The 22,371-nt window shown below is 34.7% G+C and overlaps 1 protein-coding gene and 1 long non-coding RNA gene across 3 annotated transcripts; one reads left to right on the top strand and one right to left on the bottom strand.

The window, feature by feature from the left end:
- Positions 1–4,710: 4,710 nt before the first annotated feature.
- LOC141390934 (uncharacterized) lies at positions 4,711–6,019 on the top strand. Of its 2 annotated transcripts, none has more exons than XM_073963864.1 (3): positions 4,711–4,864; positions 4,931–5,097; positions 5,770–6,019. In XM_073963864.1, exons 1-3 carry the CDS (start codon positions 4,848–4,850, stop codon positions 5,844–5,846), a joined length of 261 nt encoding a protein of 86 aa, XP_073819965.1. In that variant the 5' UTR covers positions 4,711–4,847; the 3' UTR covers positions 5,847–6,019. The 2 variants fall into 2 exon arrangements, with proteins under 2 accessions (XP_073819965.1, XP_073819964.1); XM_073963863.1 differs by having other exon boundaries at positions 4,931–5,614; positions 5,770–6,018.
- A 7,883-nt stretch (positions 6,020–13,902) lies between these two features.
- LOC141388672 (uncharacterized) lies at positions 13,903–22,366 on the bottom strand. Its single transcript, XR_012408914.1, has 3 exons — positions 16,605–22,366; positions 14,106–16,535; positions 13,903–14,036 (listed from the first exon to the last, which is right to left on the bottom strand). It is a non-coding gene; the product is annotated as an uncharacterized lncRNA (long non-coding RNA).
- Between the last annotated feature and the right edge of the window lie 5 nt (positions 22,367–22,371).

Genomic DNA, 22,371 nt, shown 5'->3' on the forward strand with positions numbered 1-22,371 from the left:
CTGGCAGGAAGAACGCGTACCCGACGATTGGAACCTGAGCATCCTATGTCCCATCCACAAGAAAGGAGATAAGACTGTATGCTCAAACTATAGGGGCATAAGTCTTCTCCCTATTGCCTATAAGATAGTGTCACGGATATTGTGCGAACGACTAAAGCCAATGGTCAACGAAATAATTGGACCATACCAATGTGGCTTTAGACCTGGCAAGTCCACCATTGACCAGATATTTACACTGCGGCAAATCTTAGAGAAGACCCAAGAGATGCAGATCGACGCATTTCACCTTTTTGTCGATTATAAAGCAGCATTCGACAGTCCCCTCCGATCAAAGGTATTCCACGCAATGTCTGAATTTGGTATCCCCGCAAAGCTCATCCGGCTTTGTAAGATGACATTAACTGATACTAGGTCCTCAGTTAAAATTGGAAAGAACCTCTCCGAAGAATTTTGTACCAAAAGAAGAAAGAAGAAGTTGAAAAGGTAATACGAGATGCAAATGTCAAAAGAAATGGCACAATTTACACCAATAGCCACATGTTACTTGCCTATGCTGATGACATAGACATCATGGGACGATCAGTAAAGAAAGTAACTGATACCTTTAGGAAGGTCGAAGCAGAATCTGCGAAAGTGGGTCTGGCGGTAAACGGCGAAAAGACCAAATTGATGGTGTCGACGCGCAAAGCGTCCATAGAGCTCGGACCGACTGTGGAAGTTGGTACCTACAATTTTGAGGTAGTTAAAGACTTCGTCTACCTCGGCACTGCCATAAACACAACAAACAACATCAGTTGTGAAATAAGAAGAAGAATTGTATTGGCCAACAGATGCTACTATGGTTTAAGTAAGCAATTTAAAAACAAAGCCACATCTCGTCAAACAAAAATAACACTATACAAAACGCTGATACTACCCGTGCTGATGTATGGCTCCGAAGCATGGATACTTGCGCAAGCAGATAAGGCAGTGCTTGGTGTGTTTGAGAAGAAAATTCTTCGAAAGATCTACGGGCCGATTTGCGTTGACGGTGAATATCGACGTCGTATGAACCACGAGCTATATCAGCTATACAAAGACATGCATATAGTTAAACTTATCGAGATGCAACGATTGCGTTGGCTAGGCCATATCATAAAAATGAGCGATGATGAACCCGCTAAAAAGGCGTATGAATACATGCCACATGGCGGTGCACGCAGAATCGGCAGGCCTAAGCTTCGATGGAGCATACAAGTGGATGAAGAAATGAAAAGGCGCGGTATTCCAAAGAGTCAAGCGAAAAACAGAGAGGAATGGAGATCTTTTCTTAGTTCGGTCTATGGAACAAATGTTCTGTAATGGGCCAACTAAGTAAGTAAGTATTTATAACCCAAGGAATTATGAATGTGTTTCTTTCGATATTTTATGGTCCTATGATGCTATGAAATAAAAAAATGTTCGTAGTATATTGTTCATCATATAGAAAATGTAAACTACGACTACGCCTACAACATTTGAACGCATACGACTACGCCAACCGAAATAAGAGCCTCAAGGAGACAGCTTTTTGTGTGATCTCTTCAACACCCTGCTGAAAACGTTTATAGGATATGAAAACGACAAAAGAGGTGACACAATATGCACCAATAGCCACATGCTACTGGCTTATGCTGACGATATTTACTTATGGGTCGATGAGTAAAAGAAGTAAATAATACCTTTAAGAAGTTCGAAGGAGGATCTGCACGTCAAACAAAAATAATACTTTACAAAACACTGATACTACCCGTGCTAATGTATAGTTCCAAAGTTATTGGTGTGTCTAAGATGTATAAATAAATAAAAAATTCTTCGAATAATCTACGGGCCAATATGTGTTGACGGTGAATATCGAAGTCGTATGAACCACGAGATGCATAGGCTATACAACGACACTAGTATAGTTAAAGGTATCGAGATACAACGATTGCGTTGTCTACGCCATGTCATAAGAATGAGCAACGATGAACCCGCTAAAAAGGCGAGTAACTACGGGCCGCATGGCGGTACACGCAGAGCTGGAAGGCTAAGTCTTCGATGAAGTACAAGTGGAAGACGAGATCGAAAACACGAAATTCCAAATTGGAGAAGTAAAGCAACAAATAGGAGGAATGAAAATTGTTTCTTTGTTTGGCTTATAGAACAAATGTCCCGTAGGGGGTCAATTGAGTAAATATTGTGGCTAAATCTAGCGGGGTACCGTTCTATGGGGGCTATATCAAAATGTGGACCTGTAGTGGAATTCTTTAACTCATTTTTCGAATTACCGACAAATTTTGGAAAAATTAAAATGCTTATAATTTCGACAATTAACGAACATTTTCGGTAAGTTAACAACCAAAATAAAGCTGTTGCTAAATCGTAACGATAGCAACAGTGCTGTCAACTTATATTGATAGCTTTCATTCATAATTTTGCATTTTAATCACCATTATTATGGTTGGCGTAGTCGTAGGTATGCAAGTGTCGTTGACGTTGTCGTAGGCGTAGTCGTAGTTTACAATTTTTTTTATATGATGAAAAATTATATACTACGGACATTTTTGTATTTTACAGCATCTTAAATCAATAAAATATCGACAAAAACCCTTTCATCATTCTTAAGCTGGGTACACATTGTCAGTTTTGAATGTCGATATTTCGCAATTATTGATAACTGAATGACAAAAATGAACGGCCACACTAGCAAGCAACAACAAAGCTGTCATTCAAAACTGACAATGTGTACCCAGCTTTAGGATTAATTTTTTGGGTTAAAAATAACATTTATTTTTTTGATACGACAAATCGGTATTACCTATGGCGTTGAGGAACGACAAAAGAGACGTGACCAATTTTGTTAAAGACAGCATATACAAATCAAATCAATTTCAAATCATTTTTAGGCAATAATTACTAAAATATATTGGAAAACAACTAAAATAAATACATCATTTTACTATCTTTATTTATTTTCATAAAGAAAAACTCATGTTTCAGATGACAAACTTTCTATAGAAAATCTGTTAGAATCCTCATTTTACTATTCATCCAAAGTAAATTGCTTAATTCTTGTATAAAATATGATTTCAAACAATTTGTTCTACAATTTAAAAAATATATACATATTTTTAATTTTGTATAAGAAAAAATTGTCGTTGTCGTAAATGTTACGTGGTACCAAAAAATAACACTACGACAACGACTACGCCATGACTACAAAAACGTCTACGCCAAATGTTTATTTTGATTGTAAAAACTGTAGGGTTAGTTTTTCTTCTGGATTAAAAGTTTAAAAATGATCTATTAACAATTCTATACATTTTTATTTCCAAAAAAATCTTTAAAAGTGTATATTTTTGTTTTTTTTTTTATTTGTACAAATACATACATAATATCAATTAGTCGTTACGAATTGTTCTCACTGCTTGTAAAATCTTATTACAAAAATGTTTCAATACGGATCCATGTATGTCTCGGTCTGGTCATATTCGTATGAAACAAACAGACCATTTTGTTTTACATTTCTTTTACTTTCATGTCAAAATTTCAGTGAAATTACTCTTAATGTGGACCGGGACTAACTTTCGTTGTAGCCCTCTTTTATGGTACCCCCCAAATTGTTAAATTTTTACTTGTTATCCCATATTTATTAAAAGATTTAGCTATAAATTGTCAAGATAACTCTATGTTTTGGTATAGCTCCCATACAAATGCATAGCTAAATTTAAACTAATTCCCAGCAAAAATTTGGATCCGATAGTCATTACGTAACCCTTTACAAAGTAATGTAAACAAGCTTCTTTTCGCATTACAAGTAATCTGAAAAGTAATAGGTTACTTTTTAAAAAATTTACAAGGTGAACCTACTTACTTTACTCCGACTATACTTACTGTGTGTCCGACTATAAATCCTAGGGTTGTGTGTTCAATGCTCACCTTCGGCACGCGTTTTTTTGACTATTAAAAAATAGCAGTTCGTGGTGTACTTGTGCACTGCACATTTAAGTTCTTAAACAACCCTAATGTTCGTGTGCGTGGCATAGTATGTAGTGTCTTTGGCTAGAAATCAGAGGGTTCGTGTGTTCACCTCGCACAGCGAGCGAAATAAAATAAAGTAAAAATAAAAGAAAGAAGTGTGTTGAAATTAAAAAAAAAATCTCCACATCAACTGTTCTAAAAATAGTTTTTTTTTCACCTTACTTTTCAACTTCTATTGGCCACAGAATAACTATAGTTATTCTAGTGGTCATAAACTAACTAGAAACTGAGTGCGACATGCCCTTGTAAAAATAATGGGGAAGAAGGGGGATTTGAGAGTAGTTACGGCTACCAAAAATTCCTTACGAGACCCATGATTTTGAGAGGACTTTTTTGTTGGGTTTCAAGCTAAATCCCATCTTTTAAAATGCAGTTATCAGAAGATTTGCAAATACTTGCAGCCATAATGTGGTTATTCCGTATCTAGAGAGTCCAATTTAATTCACTAAAAATAATCGAACCCAAGTTCGGCCAAGTTTAGAAGATGCACTCTATGGAACAAGCGCGTACAACCCATAAAAATACTCTGCCTTATTACGGTTGGCGTAGTCGTATCCAAAATTGCAAATTGACGTGTCGTAACGTCTAATTGGTATTATGTATGTCGTACACGACATTTTCGCAACGACTAATTGGTATTATGTATGTCGTATACGAGATATTACAACTCTGTATGCCATTCCTTTACAATTTTGCTACCACGAGAGGCGTTTTATTACGAGAAACGCTGTGAAATTAGTCGTTAGAGATTTTGTTGACGACAACAGACAAATTTCTTAAAACGTTAATAAAAACGAACAAATAAAATGGATTTAAACAAAAGGTATGTGTCTATATAACAAAAATATTATATATTCGTATAAATTGTATAATATTGCACATGTTTTAGAACAAAAGTCACCACAAAAAAGCAGTTTGACACAATGGTCCAGATTTTGCAGAACAATCCAAATTTGGCCAGAGGTTACAGCAATGGAATAAAAAAAATTAGCGTGAAAGAAGAGTGGAATAAAATTAGTACGAAACTCAACATTTTAGGACCGCCAGTACGAACAGGTAAGGGTTGGATGAAAGTCTGGGCTGACTACAAATTCAAGTTAAGGAAGAAGTTAGTTCACAATAAGGCGGAATGTCGTGCTACAGGTGGAGGATCCTTCAAGCAGTACATACTAACAGACACGGAAGAAGCAGCATCAAGCTTGTTACAATTGGATACAATTGTAAACGCGGGCAATCAGTCAGTTGGAATCCAGCAGCCTTCAACGCTTCGAGAAACAACCACTGAGGAAGAACTGTTTGAAGCATGTATAATCCATGAAGATTTAGAAAACCACGATCCCTGCACAGTTACTCCCCAAAGCGTAAGCAGGTCTCATGCAAAAGAGCCGCAGGTCGTAGTGAATCAGGATCCCCGCACAATAACCCTTGTAAGCATAGGTATCACTCATGGAAATGAGCAACAGGTCCAAGTGAACCAGGATCCCTGCACACTAGTCACAAATACCACTCACAGAAATGGATTTCAGCAACAGCAACTGAGTATCAGTCATGGAAAATATGTTTGATTCTTGTCGTAAGTGTTTTCGTCTTACTTTTAAATCGTTCGGAGTATATTCATCCTCATCGTCGGATATAAAATAACACATACTTAACATTTTTATGGTTTATTAATAAATAATTGTTTTTTTATTTTAACTGACTCTATTTTTTGTTTTCTTTTTATAACAGGGTGGCGTGTAATAGTCGAAAATGTTAATAATCTTCAACACCCTGTATTTTTGCAATCTATTACAAAACAGACGTAGTCGAAAATTTTACATAATACCAAAAATTATTGACTACGACAACGCCTACGACTACGTCTACGACACTTGAACGCCTACGACAACGCCAACCGTAATAAGGGTGACTATTAAAATTTTATTTATAGCTATATAACTATGGACCTACCCAAACTATTTTTTATAATTTAAATCACTCCCTCTGCTATCAATTAAAAATAAATGTTGTTCAGTTTTATTAAGAATTTACAGTTAGTCAACTATATTATTGCAAACGATGAATTGTTAAACATTTTGATTTTTAATTAGGAATTACTACAAGAAATTCTTTCAATAATGTTGGGTTTTTTGTACATATCTGTTGATTTACCTGTTAATGACAACATCCAGCCAAAAAATGCAGAAATCGGTCGTAAATTACAAAAACAACGGGCAAAAAGTACAGGTACCTGTTTTTGTGATGTCAACTAAATAATTGCAAAATGAATGAATGTGCAATAAAATCGTGGGATTTTCCCAGCGATTTTTTTCAATTAAGGATTTTTATGATTTTATGGTATGTGAACATGTAAACCCATAATTTTTGATCATAAATTAATTGTTATGTGTGTAACATAGGCGGTATATTCAGAAAAAGTGAAACTCAGGTAAACGGATTTCGAAAAATATGCTACATTTGGTCTATTCCAATTATAATAATGGTAAATCCGCAAGAGAAATCGCTAAAATCACCTCTCATAAGCTGATAACTATATGCAACATCATATACCGCACCGAGAGAGAAGGCAGGTTCAAACTAAAGACGTCACATTGTAGGCCCAAAGTAGTAAATCCACGAATTGGCAGGAGACTGATTAAAGAAATTGACGAAAGACCCCAAAGCAGCACCAGATAATTGCTTTTTCTAATCAAAATAGAATTCGGAGTAAGTATTTCACATGGAAAGGTCAGAAAAGTGCTACATAATAACAAGCATTCATCATGAGTGACTACGTAAAAACTATTGCCCTCCCAGCACAACATATAGAAACTATTCAGACTTGTTACAGACAACTTTTCATGCCATCTTAAGTATTGGGATGACGTTATATTTTCTGATAAGACTTAAATTATGTTGTACTATCGCGATGGGCCTCAAAAAGTACTGCGGAACCCCTTTATAGCCATGGAAAACAAGAATTTAATACATACCGCAAAGTTCGGAAAACTGTCAATTATGGTATTGGGTTGTATACCATGCAGTGACGTTGGTGACATCCAGATTTTGAAGGAAACAATGACAGAGTACGTTTATTTTCGTGTTTTAAAAATTATTTAACCAAAAACGTCAAGAAATTTGGACCTGTTGACCCTGAAAATGCAAAAAATTGCAATATGAATACTACCAAAACAACGACCCTTCCTCATAAATCGTATTTATGGAGGACTTGGTTGTTATACAAGTGCACAAAAGTCATTGACACCCGAGTCCAAAGCCTAAATATTAACCCAACATCGACAATTCATGGGTACACCTAAAGAAAAAAGTCGGGAATAGGTCGCCCACTAACCTAGGGTACTAAATAAAATGCAATAAAGAAAAATTGCTAAAAAATACCATTGGAATATGACATACCGAAATTTATTTATTAAATTCAGATACGTTTACAAGCTATTTTTGATGCCAAATGTGGGCATAGGAAATATTAAAACCAACTTTTCGAAAAATACCGTGAAAAACTGAAAAGTTGTGAATTTTGCAATTCTTTAGTTGACAGTGCAAATAATGAGTTGTACTCATTTTTGTTAATTTTAAGAAAATGTTTAGTGAAATTTAGCTACTTTTTATTTTATTATATTAATAAACATGTGTAAGAATTGTATTGTAAACAAAAATATTAATAATGATAATTATTTATACCAATAAAATGATGTTCTATTTAAAATTTTGTAATAATTTTGGTTTTGCAATAATTTAGTTGACTAACTGTATTTAACATTTAAACAAATATGAAGTTAATTTTTTATACCCTACACCACATGGTAGAATAAGAAAAGGTAGCAGCAATACACAGCTGACTGAACTGGGTTGTAACGTTAGTGTCAAATTTCATATGACATTTTATACCTTTATTTATATTTCGATGTACATTAGGGACATATATTTTTTGAGAAAAAAAAATATATCATTCGGAAAAAACCATTTCCCAGAAAGACTTCTTGATATCAATGATATGTAACCTCCTCCAAGTTCGAACGATAAGCCGCGCAGTAAATCCCCGCTTGTAGAGGCGATACAACGTTTGTTAATATGTGAGGTATTTTGTTAAAATTTAAAAAAAAATGAAGCCCTAATAAACATGTTCTTCTTTGATTTCTAAAACAAAACATTGAAACAGCTTCTCCTTTTGCTATGAATTTCCAGCGACCCCAAACTTTTCTGAAAGAATTCTACTTTCTGCGAGAATTTATGCATTTAGTGGAATGATGTGGAAACATAAAAATTGAAAATGTAACGAATTTTCATTCATGTTTTCCAAAATATTCAACCAAATGTGAAAAATTATTAGTTTTTTAAATTCCAATAATTTATAGACATTTCCTTGTGGTGGTTGTTGTTCGAGTTGTATTTGTTGTAGTATTAACTTTACCTTATATTTGTTCTACCATGGTAGTTTGGGGTAACTATTTGTTTTATTTTATTGTTTATTTTATTTAATCTTTCTTCTTCTTGTTTATCAAATCAGCTGACTTCTTGCAAGTTCTTGCAAATTGCTGTTCGATAACAATCTGCAAATTTTTTGCTTCGGGAGAGTAAAATTGGTGGAGAGAGGTTACTGAGAACTTGCTGAGTGCTTGCAAGTACTTTTCACATGCGAAGTTATCGTACACACCTAATATGTGTGGTATTTTGCATGGTACAAATACACAGGTAGCCGCATCGGCAATTGTTGGCAACATAAGATGTCAAAATTTGACATCAATTCAATGCAGTTGACACATTATGTTACCATCAGCTGGCATGATAATGCTACCTGTATTATTGTACCATGGTATTTTGTGAAGTTTGAGAAAATAAAGCCCTAATAAACATCATGGTAGAATAAGAAAAGGTAGCAGAAATACACAGCTGACTGAACTGGGTTGTAACGTTAGTGTCAAATTTCATATAACATTTTATACATTTATTTCTATTTCGATGTATATTAGGGACATACATATATTTTTTGAGAAAAAAATATATCATTCGGAAAAAACCATTTCCCAGAAAAACTTCTTCATATCAATGATATGTAACCTCCTCCAAGTTCGAACGATAAGCCGCGTAGTAAATCCCCGATTGTAGAGGCGATACAACGTTTGTTAATATGTGATGTATTTTGTTAAAATTAAAAAAAATAAAGCTCTAATAAACTTGTGCTTCTTTGATTTCTAAAACAAAACATTGAAACAGCTTCTCCTTTTTCTATGAATTTCCAGCGACCCCAAACTTTTCTGCAAGAATTCTACTTTCTGCGAGAATTTATGCATTTAGTGGAATGATGTGGAAACATAAAATTGAAAATGTAACGAATTTTCATTCATGTTTTCCAAAATTTTCAACCAAATGTGAAAAATTATTATTTTTTTTTTAAATTCCAATAATTTATAGACATTTCTTTGTTTTGTTTACAAATACAACTGGCAGTAACGTTACAAACAAAAACAAATTCCTTTGTGGTTGTTGTTCGAGTTGTATTTGTTGTAGTATTTACTTTACCTTATATTTGTTCTACCCCTGCCAGCATTTGGAAGTGCGTTTCTCACTCCCTCGCCTAGGAAGTCACTCCGGAGACCTTTTATCGCGTATGCCGACACTTTGGAGTGACTTCTGAGTGACTTCCATGGCGATTGTTTACATTTATTTAATGATTCAACACATTTGAACTAATATGGGACATTTTTCTATCTGATGATTATATGAAACGGTGGTGCAGTGGTAAGCATACTCGCTTTGCACTCTGAAGGTCCGGGTTCGCTTCCCAAGTCTGGCAACAAAACATCACATTTTTAAAATAACAAAATTAATGTAGGCGGAAATTCAAAATAATAATTTCTCTAAGAGAGCGCACTTCAAAAAAAATAAATAAATAAATAAAAAATAAAATAAAAATAAATAGAAAAAAAAATATTTTTTTTTAATTCCAAGAACTATCGCGGAAATGATCTTCCAGAAGTGTCGCTGGAGTGACTTCCAAGACGACACGCCGGCGTGGTTCATTTCTTCACAACGGAGGTCACTTCAGGGTGACTTCCGCGACTATCGCCGCGACTGTTTTCATCGCCCTGGGCGACACGCCTAAGTCACTTCCGAGATAGTTTTTGCTTGCAGGGACCATGACTACACCACTATGTGGGGAGGGTATTATAACTTGGTTTTGGACAAAAAGTTTGTAACGCATCGAAATAATGGTCGTATGTACAGTATGCAAAGTTCATATTCGTACACACCTAAAAAATTAATAAAATCGTTATTAATTCCACATTTTATGTGCAAATATGAATATTGTTACAGAAGGACTGCTATTAACTATTTTCGACCAAAATTCTGGAATAAATCGCAATAGTTAATAATATCTAGATCATTTTTCTTAAGTATTTCAAATATTCGTCCCACTTTTTGTTCATGCCAAATTTTTAATAAAATTACCGTTATTTTTACATATTTCTATAGCAGAGGCATTCCAAAAAAAGAAAAGAACAAAAATTTGCGGAAATTGCTTTGAAAATCCTTAAAAACTCCAAATATATAGTGCTTACGAACTTTGCCACCAGCACAGGCGCCATCTATACCTAAATGTCGGAATAAATTAAAAATGTGTTTTGTTATTCTTAAATCTTTCTTCATTATGGTAATTCCTATCAATTATTTCATATTTGCAGATAAAATATGGAATTAATTAAGATTTTATTAATTTTTTAGGTGTGTACGAATATGAACTTTGCATACTGTACAAATTTTGGGTGTTTATGCCTATTGATTTTGGTGATGGTCGGATAATATCTAGGGGTCGGAATGAGGAAAAAAAATATTTGGTGAAAAAGTCGACGTTTTTTTTCAAAGCGAATATCTCAGCTTCTATGAAGGGTATACCAAAAGCGAAATCTGACAATGAAAGAAGAAAATATCACTTTCCTAACGATGTAAAGTAGGTTGTTGAAGGTGGTCAAACAACGAATATATCGCAATAGTCGCTAATGAAACCTTACTTTTCATTTTTTGCGATTTTAATTTTAATGACGAATATCATGAAAGTAGAAAATGCCATCTTTACAATGATGCGAAGTAGGTGGCCAAATAACGGAGACGTCGCAATAGTCGGTAATACATCACATTTTTCTATTTTTTGAAATAGAAAAATGTGAGGTCGCAATTTTGATCGGATCGTCACTAAATGTTGGTGGTTAATGGGGGTCCCAGAGGGGAAGAAGACTACTGATTTTGGTGATGGTCGGATAATATTCAGGGGTCGGAATGGAAAAAAAATCAACGTTTTATTCTTATGCGAATATCTCTGCTTTTATTAGTCGTATTTCAAAAGGAAGGTCCGTCAATGGATGAGGAAAATATCACCTTTATTATGATGCAAAATAGGTTTGCGCACATCCCATTTTCCCATTTTTTTATTTGAATTGTACTGACGAGTATCTCGGCTTTGGTTAGCTGCGTTTCAACAATGAAGACATTCTGAGCTTTAAAATGTTCCCAATTGCGTTACCAAAATTGGTGAAATGCTTGTGATGTTAAAAAGACGCTGGGATATCCCTATTTCCAAATTAATGGAAATTTATTTCCATGTCAGATATTTCTGCTTTGTTTGGAAAGAAATATTCCAAGGAGAGAGTTTGGTTATGAAAGTAATCTGAGGTTTAAATTAATAAAAATGTGGGATTTATGGTAAAATATCAGAGTTATTGCAAAAGGCGCTAAGCCATCACAATTTTAATATTTTAAAAAATTATAAATAAAAGAAATTGTGAATTTAATGTGAACTTTAAAATATTGAAACTGTTCTAATATAATTCATTTATACATTGTTTTTGTCTATTGAAATTTCATCGAATAAATTATAACCCCGGATCAATAAGAGTTTCACGATTAATTGGTGCAAAATGAACAAAAAATTCTGTGTTTTCGTTCCCGGATAATGGAGGTTTACGGATAATCGATTCCCGGAAAATCGAAGTTCGACTGTATTAATTATTTTCGTTCTGTTCGCCTTAAGAAAAGCATGATAGCTGAAAACTTTAGTATCTTCCTAAAAGAAATGTCTACGAGTGAAAAGCTTATGTACAGTGGTAGTGGTGTAGGGTATCACATTTTCGGCCCCGTCCCGACTATAGCCTTTGCCCACTTGTTTTAACAATATTTTTTATAATCTTATGCAGAAAATTTCTTGTACTTGAGAGTGAGTGAATATTTACAACAACAAAAAAAGTAAAAACTAAATTTTAGTCAACAGAGTGTCTGTAATCGGTACAATGGGAAATATTTCGCGATTTTATAGTTTGATTTTTTTTACTCTCGAACCGCTAGATCAGTGGTTTCGACCAGTGTGCGCTGCCCGAAACACTTTTGGTTTCGAGGCAATCCGATACAAAAACCCCGCTGCCGTCGGATTGAGAGTTTCTCTACCATTACTCTTTGTGGATGGTTTCAAAAAGAAGCACTGGAAGCACTACTTCATCCTAATCTAGTTCAATTTTGCCGCAGCTGTTATGCAACATCTCTGTTATGCATCTCCATATCCCCCGGATTCCACTTCCAGAATAGGTCTCCATTTCAGCTTGCAGAGAAATATTTTAACTATTTAGCTATGTGTCAGAATTAGTTGCATGCTCTTTGTCAGATTTATTTCAAATTATAGATTCTTCTTAAATATTTAACGGAAGCATACAACAGTAATATACAGTGTTGCCAGACCATTTGAGTACTGGCAGCAACTACCAATTTGACTTGGAATGTGTAACAAAACAAAGGAAGAACAAAAACAAAACGAATGTAAATATAGAGAATAAATAAAAAAATCCAGTTTAAGTTAAGAAGAGAATAAGTTGCAATCAAAATACACGGAACAGACCATAATCGGTAACTACAGAAAAAAAACAAATGGAATCTCACAACATTCAAACCAAACCCGTTCGTTGGTATTGATATGGTTACGAAGTTTTTCGGCAAATCACACACACGCGACCCGAACGCAAAGTAAGAGAGCAAATGTTTTGATTTTTTTACTTCAGTTTTGTACTGAATGTCATGCAAGCAGGTTGATGCCGCTTTATTTGTTTTTTTTTTTTTTGGTACACTGAAAAGATTTTGCAGTTGTACAGCAAATATGTGGAGGGAAGAATTTGAAAATGATTTTTTGTTTTGTATTAATATTTTTAATGACGCAGAATGCTTCGTCTGCAATGCAACAATAAAAAATGTATATCCATCTTACCTTAGGCGTCATTATAATACGCATACAAAATATCATTTAATGACGGGAAATGTGCGAAAAAAAATAATATGAGTGGATAATTTTCACTGTGAGGTAGAAATCGATGTTGTTTAACAATTTTTATTTTTTTATCTAAATTTACCAGAATTTCGTTAATTTTATTTTATTATATTTAAGTTAAGACCCTAATGTAAAAATATAAAAAAGAACGAAATCACTATCATTAATTAACTCTTAGCAATCGCAGTTTTAATAAAAGAAACTGAAGTGGATACTTTTGACTGTGATTCACTGTATATTATTTTTAATTTTAGTCATACAAAGCGAACGCGCCAACAATATATTTTTTCTATTTGAAAATTTTGCCTTTTTAGGCGAAGATCATTTTTAGTATTGATTTTTTTTTAATTTATTAATCGAGCTTTTTTATGATCTATAATGCAAATGAAAAAGGAAAGCCGACGATTCGAACCCACACACCCACCACTATGTTTGGCTCTGAACGCTACACGCCATGACAACTTTTTTCCTGTGTTTTTCATTTCATACTCAATATGAAAATCATCACCCTGTTCTGTTCTGTCAGTGTAATTTTACCCACACATAAACAATTTAAGCGCTCGCTCTTCTTGGTCGGCTATGGACTACTGGTGTATGTGAGGCCAAAATAACTGTACCATTGGCTGTTGTATATGAAAATCGTAGAACGGCAAAAAACTGAGGGCACTGATTATAAACACATTTTATCATACTGAAATAGAAAAAATAGTTAAAAATAGAAATAGAAAAATGTTAAAACAAATATGTAGAAAATACCTACCACGTTTTTGTTTGTCTTTTTTTGGGATATTAATTCCTGCTTAAGTTTTTTTTTCCATATAGGAATGTATATTTCGTAAGTGAGAATTTAAGGTTTCTCTTTTTATACTAAAGTCGCGTGCAATGTTTACTATGGGAATTCCAAAATACTCTACGCTGTGAATTAATGCCTTCCTAAGGTTATCCAGAGAGTAAGTTTCTGGCTCCTTTTTAAATTTCATTGCAATATACTCTTCTACCTCCTCTTTTAAATCAGCCTTTCTTTTGGCCTTTATCGTAGAGGTGGTAGAGGTGCTGCAAATGGAGTACCTTCTCTCTAGTGGATGTGCTGGGACTTGCACTTTCCTCACTAGGTCAGCTAATGGTACTTTAAACCTTTCTGCAGCCTCTGTAGGCGATCTGCCGAAGGCACAGGCGTTGACTGCCCGCTGCATTTCGTCACCATTAGTTGTTGGAATAACGTTGCAGCCACTAGGGTTTTCTGAAACAACGTTGCTCTCATGTACATTCATTTGAATTTCAGGATTTTCGACATCCATGTTGCTGTCATCTGGATTCTCCATGTTGCTGCCGTCATTGTTTCCAACATCCATGTTGCTGTCATCTGGATTCTCCATGTTGCTGCCGTCATTGTTTCCAACATCCATGTTGCTGTCATCTGGATTCTCCATGTTGCTGCCGTCATTGTTTCCACCATCATTGTTGCTGCCATCTGCATTGTCAGAATCGTTGTTACAGCTGCTAAATTAGATTGTAGTTAGATGTGAAATGATCGATTTCATGTCAAAGTATCGATAGCTATAGAATATAATCGGTAATTTGTCATTGTCATTAAATTGACAATTAAAATTCGCGGGAATCATTTTGCAGAAATACTTCAGACAAATAATACACAAATTAGTAAGTTGAAAAATTGTATAAATAAAAATGGATTTGCGGCGCATATGTTTCAATTTATCAATGGGAATCACCCAAAGAGCCTTTAACGAGGATGAAATTAAAGTATTGGCGATAAAAGCATAGATGTCGAGGGAAACATACCAAATGGAGCAGCGGCTTCTTAATTTTGCAACACCCGCCATTGGTGTTGTCGAGTCTCGCATATACCCAGACTGCCAAATGGGTTTTCTTCAAAGCACTGCAACAAAACTTGCTGCATTCCATTTGAGTACTGGCAGCAACTACCAATTTGACTTGGAATGTGTAACAAAACAAAGGAAGAACAAAAACAAAACGAATGTAAATATAGAGAATAAATAAAAAAATCCAGTTTAAGTTAAGAAGAGAATAAGTTGCAATCAAAATACACGGAACAGACCATAATCGGTAACTACAGAAAAAAAAAAACAAATGGAATCTCACAACATTCAAACCAAACCCGTTCGTTGGTATTGATATGGTTACGAAGTTTTTCGGCAAATCACACACACGGGACCCGAACGCAAAGTAAGAGAGCAAATGTTTTGATTTTTTTACTTCAGTTTTGTACTGAATGTCATGCAAGCAGGTTGATGCCGCTTTATTTGTTTTTTTTTTGGTACACTGAAAAGATTTTGCAGTTGTACAGCAAATATGTGGAGGGAAGAATTTGAAAATGATTTTTTGTTTTGTATTAATATTTTTAATGACGCAGAATGCTTCGTCTGCAATGCAACAATAAAAAATGTATATCCATCTTACCTTAGGCGTCATTATAATACGCATACAAAATATCATTTAATGACGGGAAATGTGCGAAAAAAAATAATATGAGTGGATAATTTTCACTGTGAGGTAGAAATCGATGTTGTTTAACAATTTTTATTTTTTTATCTAAATTTACCAGAATTTCGTTAATTTTATTTTATTATATTTAAGTTAAGACCCTAATGTAAAAATATAAAAAAGAACGAAATCACTATCATTAATTAACTCTTAGCAATCGCAGTTTTAATAAAAGAAACTGAAGTGGATACTTTTGACTGTGATTCACTGTATATTATTTTTAATTTTAGTCATACAAAGCGAACGCGCCAACAATATATTTTTTCTATTTGAAAATTTTGCCTTTTTAGGCGAAGATCATTTTTAGTATTGATTTTTTTTTAATTTATTAATCGAGCTTTTTTATGATCTATAATGCAAATGAAAAAGGAAAGCCGACGATTCGAACCCACACACCCACCACTATGTTTGGCTCTGAACGCTACACGCCATGACAACTTTTTTCCTGTGTTTTTCATTTCATACTCAATATGAAAATCATCACCCTGTTCTGTTCTGTCAGTGTAATTTTACCCACACATAAACAATTTAAGCGCTCGCTCTTCTTGGTCGGCTATGGACTACTGGTGTATGTGAGGCCAAAATAACTGTACCATTGGCTGTTGTATATGAAAATCGTAGAACGGCAAAAAACTGAGGGCACTGATTATAAACACATTTTATCATACTGAAATAGAAAAAATAGTTAAAAATAGAAATAGAAAAATGTTAAAACAAATATGTAGAAAATACCTACCACGTTTTTGTTTGTCTTTTTTTGGGATATTAATTCCTGCTTAAGTTTTTTTTTCCATATAGGAATGTATATTTCGTAAGTGAGAATTTAAGGTTTCTCTTTTTATACTAAAGTCGCGTGCAATGTTTACTACGGGAATTCCAAAATACTCTACGCTGTGAATTAATGCCTTCCTAAGGTTATCCAGAGAGTAAGTTTCTGGCTCCTTTTTAAATTTCATTGCAATATACTCTTCTACCTCCTCTTTTAAATCAGCCTTTCTTTTGGCCTTTATCGTAGAGGTGGTAGAGGTGCTGCAAATGGAGTACCTTCTCTCTAGTGGATGTGCTGGGACTTGCACTTTCCTCACTAGGTCAGCTAATGGTACTTTAAACCTTTCTGCAGCCTCTGTAGGCGATCTGCCGAAGGCACAGGCGTTGACTGCCCGCTGCATTTCGTCACCATTAGTTGTTGGAATAACGTTGCAGCCACTAGGGTTTTCTGAAACAACGTTGCTCTCATGTACATTCATTTGAATTTCAGGATTTTCGACATCCATGTTGCTGTCATCTGGATTCTCCATGTTGCTGCCGTCATTGTTTCCAACATCCATGTTGCTGTCATCTGGATTCTCCATGTTGCTGCCGTCATTGTTTCCAACATCCATGTTGCTGTCATCTGGATTCTCCATGTTGCTGCCGTCATTGTTTCCACCATCATTGTTGCTGCCATCTGCATTGTCAGAATCGTTGTTACAGCTGCTAAATTAGATTGTAGTTAGATGTGAAATGATCGATTTCATGTCAAAGTATCGATAGCTATAGAATATAATCGGTAATTTGTCATTGTCATTAAATTGACAATTAAAATTCGCGGGAATCATTTTGCAGAAATACTTCAGACAAATAATACACAAATTAGTAAGTTGAAAAATTGTATAAATAAAAATGGATTTGCGGCGCATATGTTTCAATTTATCAATGGGAATCACCCAAAGAGCCTTTAACGAGGATGAAATTAAAGTATTGGCGATAAAAGCATAGATGTCGAGGGAAACATACCAAATGGAGCAGCGGCTTCTTAATTTTGCAACACCCGCCATTGGTGTTGTCGAGTCTCGCATATACCCAGACTGCCAAATGGGTTTTCTTCAAAGCACTGCAACAAAACTTGCTGCAATCTTTAATAACATGTCCGAAGATGACAAGAAGTGCGTCCTATCGTTTGATGCAATGCAAGTTCGTGATGATGTAATAAAAAAGCAATACTTGTTTCTTTTATCCGGACTGCATGGGAACTGGAGCATTCAGGTCGGTACATTAGCGCAGGAGAGATATACGACAGCCGATTTAAGGCCATGTTTGGCACGTACTTATTCTGAGGCGCAAAGGATAGGTGTACGGATTGTTTTTATTGTGTGCGATGCTGCCTATCAACATGTGCCGCTTTTCAGAGAAATTGAGCTTCCAGGGGGGTACCTGGACGAAGTGCGAAATATCATTTGGGGCATCGACGTGGTGCACATATTTTGTAATATAGTTCGCCATTTTATAAAAACAAATGTAACTTGTTTTGGGAGGACGGCAAGTTTTAAACCCATAAAACGAATAATCTCATATACAAGGAACGCAACAATCTCAGCTTACATAAATAAGTCTTATTATTATGACGTGTTTAAAATGGAGAATTATACTGTAATGTTTAATGCAGATATTATTGCACAACTGCGCTCTGTTGAGCAAAACCTACAACATGAAGAGGAAGTACAAATACAACAAGGACGACAAAACCCACAAAGCCAACGACGCCGAGAACTGCTGGTCGGAATGCTTCGTTCTACCAGGCAGTTCGTTGAAATAATGATATTATTCTTGCCAAGTCATTGATGAAGATGACTTTTTGCCTTTGCAGCAGAAGAGGGAGCTCTGGGACAGGCTGTACGCGGGCTTAAACAACTGTCAATGGCCACAAAAGGAATGTTATATGAAAAGTATCAATGGGTATAAACAATTATTGGGTCAGCATGACATTAAAGTTGTGAATCTGACCACCCATATCAATCTGGAACGATTCATACACAAAATTAGAATAAGAAGCGAACTGAGACCAACAGTTTACACTATTAATTACGCATAACGAAGGTCTGACGCCGTCATTGAATTCGGCGACATGGATACTAGCTTATATTGGATAGAACGCGCATATCCACATTAAAATGTATTGTTTTAATGTTATATAAATAAATGGTATTAAATAAATGAATTTAAATTGGAAATAGTTTTAGCGATTTTGGGAATGAAATGCAGAAAAGTTATGAAATCGATGATATACAAGGGAAGCAAGGGAAATATATTAAGATGTAAAAAAACAGTGAATAGTATCCTATTATGGCAGACCTTTGAACAGTTACGTGATTATGAATGACTAACATTGCTACGGCCAAAGACCATGTAGCACGATCTTAACCCCATATATGGCTTCCCATCAAAGGTAGTGAGTCGGAACCATGCCATCGCGTACCTAGGGAAGTTAGACCATTGAGGCAGATTCATTAAATTTTTCTATTTGTTAAAATTTTCTATTTGTTTTCGCAACATGAAAAAGACCCTTCAGTGCTGCCAAATTCAATGATTATTTTTCTCACATTATTCATGATAGGAGGAATGTTCTCTCGAGAAAAATCTTTTCCGCGAGAGTTGTATTCCGCAAGAATATTCATGATTGAGTTGTATAGGTCCCCAAAGACACCAAAGCACTAAATCGTACCTAAACGCCAGGAATCTGCCAAAAGTAAAATCACGTCAAAGACAAAAATATTCTCCATCAAATTTCAATATAAGTCGCCGATTAAATGAAATATGTATTTACAATATATATCAAAAGAATATTGCCAACAAAACACCCAAATATTTTTTGAATAAATTTGTTTTGCTCTTTTTTCGAGTTAATGCATGGAAGTAACATGAAATTTAATTCTAGACGAAAGGCGTTAAAAGAAGAAATATTCTACACAAAATTTCATTTTAAGTCCCAGAACAAACTAGATATCTGAGTAAAATAGTTTGTTAAGAAAATTTCGTTACAAAATTAGATATTATAGGTAGATATTATAGATAGGCCGTAGACTATCCCCGCATTTTCACATACAATATCAGGAACGTATGACTTATCCTGATGACGTTATTTTAGTTTATAGTACTAAAATACTTAATTTTTCAAAGTCCGATCTGGGTTATCAATATTTTCCCTATATATATTCACCATAGATATTTCAAAAATAGTTTGGATCGAGCACACATAATGTACATAATCTTCTGAACGAATTTTTTATCAAAAATATTCAATAAAATATATTTTGTGACTGCAGATAAGTCCCAGAACAAATTGGATATCTAAGTAAAATACTTTGTTAAATATATCGTACACATAAATAGGGACCCACGTTCCAAATTTCAGAGTTCTAGCTCTGAGGCATGTAATGTATTCCAAGGATATTTTTCTAGAAATGCTTAAATTTATTATTTGTATTTATAGTATACCAATATAATTATTCTAAATCTCAAGATTCCAGCTATATCCTTTCACAAAAATCCAAATGGTATTAAATTTAGTACTATTTCTTCACAAACCATTTCTTTTTATAAACACTACTTCCCAACCTTCATTTCCATACCAAATTGCAAGTTTCTATCTAAATCCGTTCAAAATATACAATTGGTACAAAATTCTTCTAGGTCGAATTTCCAAAAACCCGGGACAAGAAGACTTCTCTCTTGTCTGAAACATTGTCAAATAATACCAGCATACATAATAGAATGAGAATACATAATAGCAGTTTTCTTCGCATTTAAATTTAAACCGAAAAAATTTTACCTAAATTACGTTGGAGGTACTTACCTCGAAAAATCCAAGAACTCCTCTTGTTCAGACGTAGTGGAAGTTAGCTTCTTCATCGTATAATCCAGTGGCAACTGAATGGTGGCAGCAGTTCGCTGCTTCATGGGAGTTCGCTTCCCTGTGGGAGTTCGCTTTATGACAACATAATCCACAGCCTTTATTGAATAATCCAGTGGCAACTCATTGGACTTAATGGATGTGGAAGTCCTTTTCATAGTGTAATCCAATGCCAACGGTGGCAACGATTCCGACTGCCGGGTGACAATGGGACATTTCATACACTCGTGCCCTTCCACACACTTGGGACATGCCCAATCAATATTCTCCCTCTCCATCCTTAATCCCATGGCTTTATTTATTTTGACACAAGTTGCATGGAACCAGTAATTGCAAATCGAACAGGCTATCATGAATTTATCGCCTTGAGGACGCCTGCATATGCACCATAGCCTTGATGGTATGATGAAGAATTTTAAAAATTTTGAAAAATAGAAATTAATTCATATTTTATAAAGTGTCTAATTGAAGATGATGGCTGACTTCATAAATGCAGTATGATCCGTCAAATGACACGTATCTTTTTTGACAATGTCAGTTGTTGTTACTTCATATTTTTATGATATTGCCATTTTTTGCAATGTAAGTACTGCATTTATGAAGTCGCGACGATGTCATTTGACTTGGTATTCAATTCATTTATGAAGTCAGCCTTTCTTTTTGTCTATAGATTCGAATCTATAGAAATGAAATGCCTTTTATGACCCTGTACAGTCATAAAATGTGACAATTCATCAATAAATCAAAAACAATTAAAAAAGGAGCTTTGCCGACAGCCAATTTGAAATGATGTCATTGAAACTTTCAACTACGGACAGGTCGAATGTATTTAGGGTCTTTTCAGAATCTTTTGAACATTTCAACTTGCCGACAAAAATGGTCGGTATACATTTCCAAAGAATCTTCATTATATTATATACAAACGTTGAACTTTTGTGAGAGAGGTACCCAAGGGAGAGGACCGATATGGGTCATTTGAAAAACAAAGAAACATCATCAGTTGGTTGATACACACGACACACGTGAATTTATAGCCAACGTGGCAATCAATTTGTTGCTGAGAAAAGGAAATTTCTCTTTCTCTTTCAAGCATTTAATACATAAAAATTATATAATGATGTATGTATCTCTGAATTGGTTTTTCAAAATGTATACAATCAATAACAAGTCCAAATAATTAGCAATTAGCATTGAAGAAACATGATTATAATAAGGAACTAATGAAGTATCATTTTCGCACACGAAATAATGGTTTCAGACAATTTGGAGTCTGTCGGTATGAATTTATAGGCAACAAAAAATTAATTATAAATTAGAAGAATAAAAACAAGAAGAGGGAAGAGGACATTACAACGTCCTTTCTTTTAATGTAATCGATACAATGGACAATATTTCGCAATTTTATAGTTTGATTTTTTTTACTCTCGAACCGCTAGATCAGTAGTTTCGACCAGTGTGCGCTGCCCGAAACACTTTTGGTTTCGAGGCAATCCGATACAAAAAACCCGCTGCCGTCGGATTGAGAGTTTCTCTACCATTACTCTTTGTGGATGGTTTCAAAAAGAAGCACTGGAAGCACTACTTCATCCTAATCTAGTTCAATTTTGCCGCAGCTGTTATGCAGCATAACATATCCCCCGGATTCCACTTCCAGAATAGGTCTCCATTTCAGCTTGCAGAGAAATATTTTAACTATTTAGCTATGTGTCAGAATTAGTTGTATGCTCTTTGTCAGATTTATTTCAAATTATAGATTCTTCTTAAATATTTAACGGAAGCATACAACAGTAATATACAGTGTTGCCAGACCATTTGAGTACTGGCAACTACTACC

The sequence above is a fragment of the Musca autumnalis genome, unplaced genomic scaffold (assembly GCF_047663935.1).
Source record: "Musca autumnalis isolate F117 unplaced genomic scaffold, ASM4766393v1 scaffold_1, whole genome shotgun sequence".
NCBI classification, from domain to species: Eukaryota; Metazoa; Arthropoda; class Insecta; order Diptera; family Muscidae; genus Musca; species Musca autumnalis.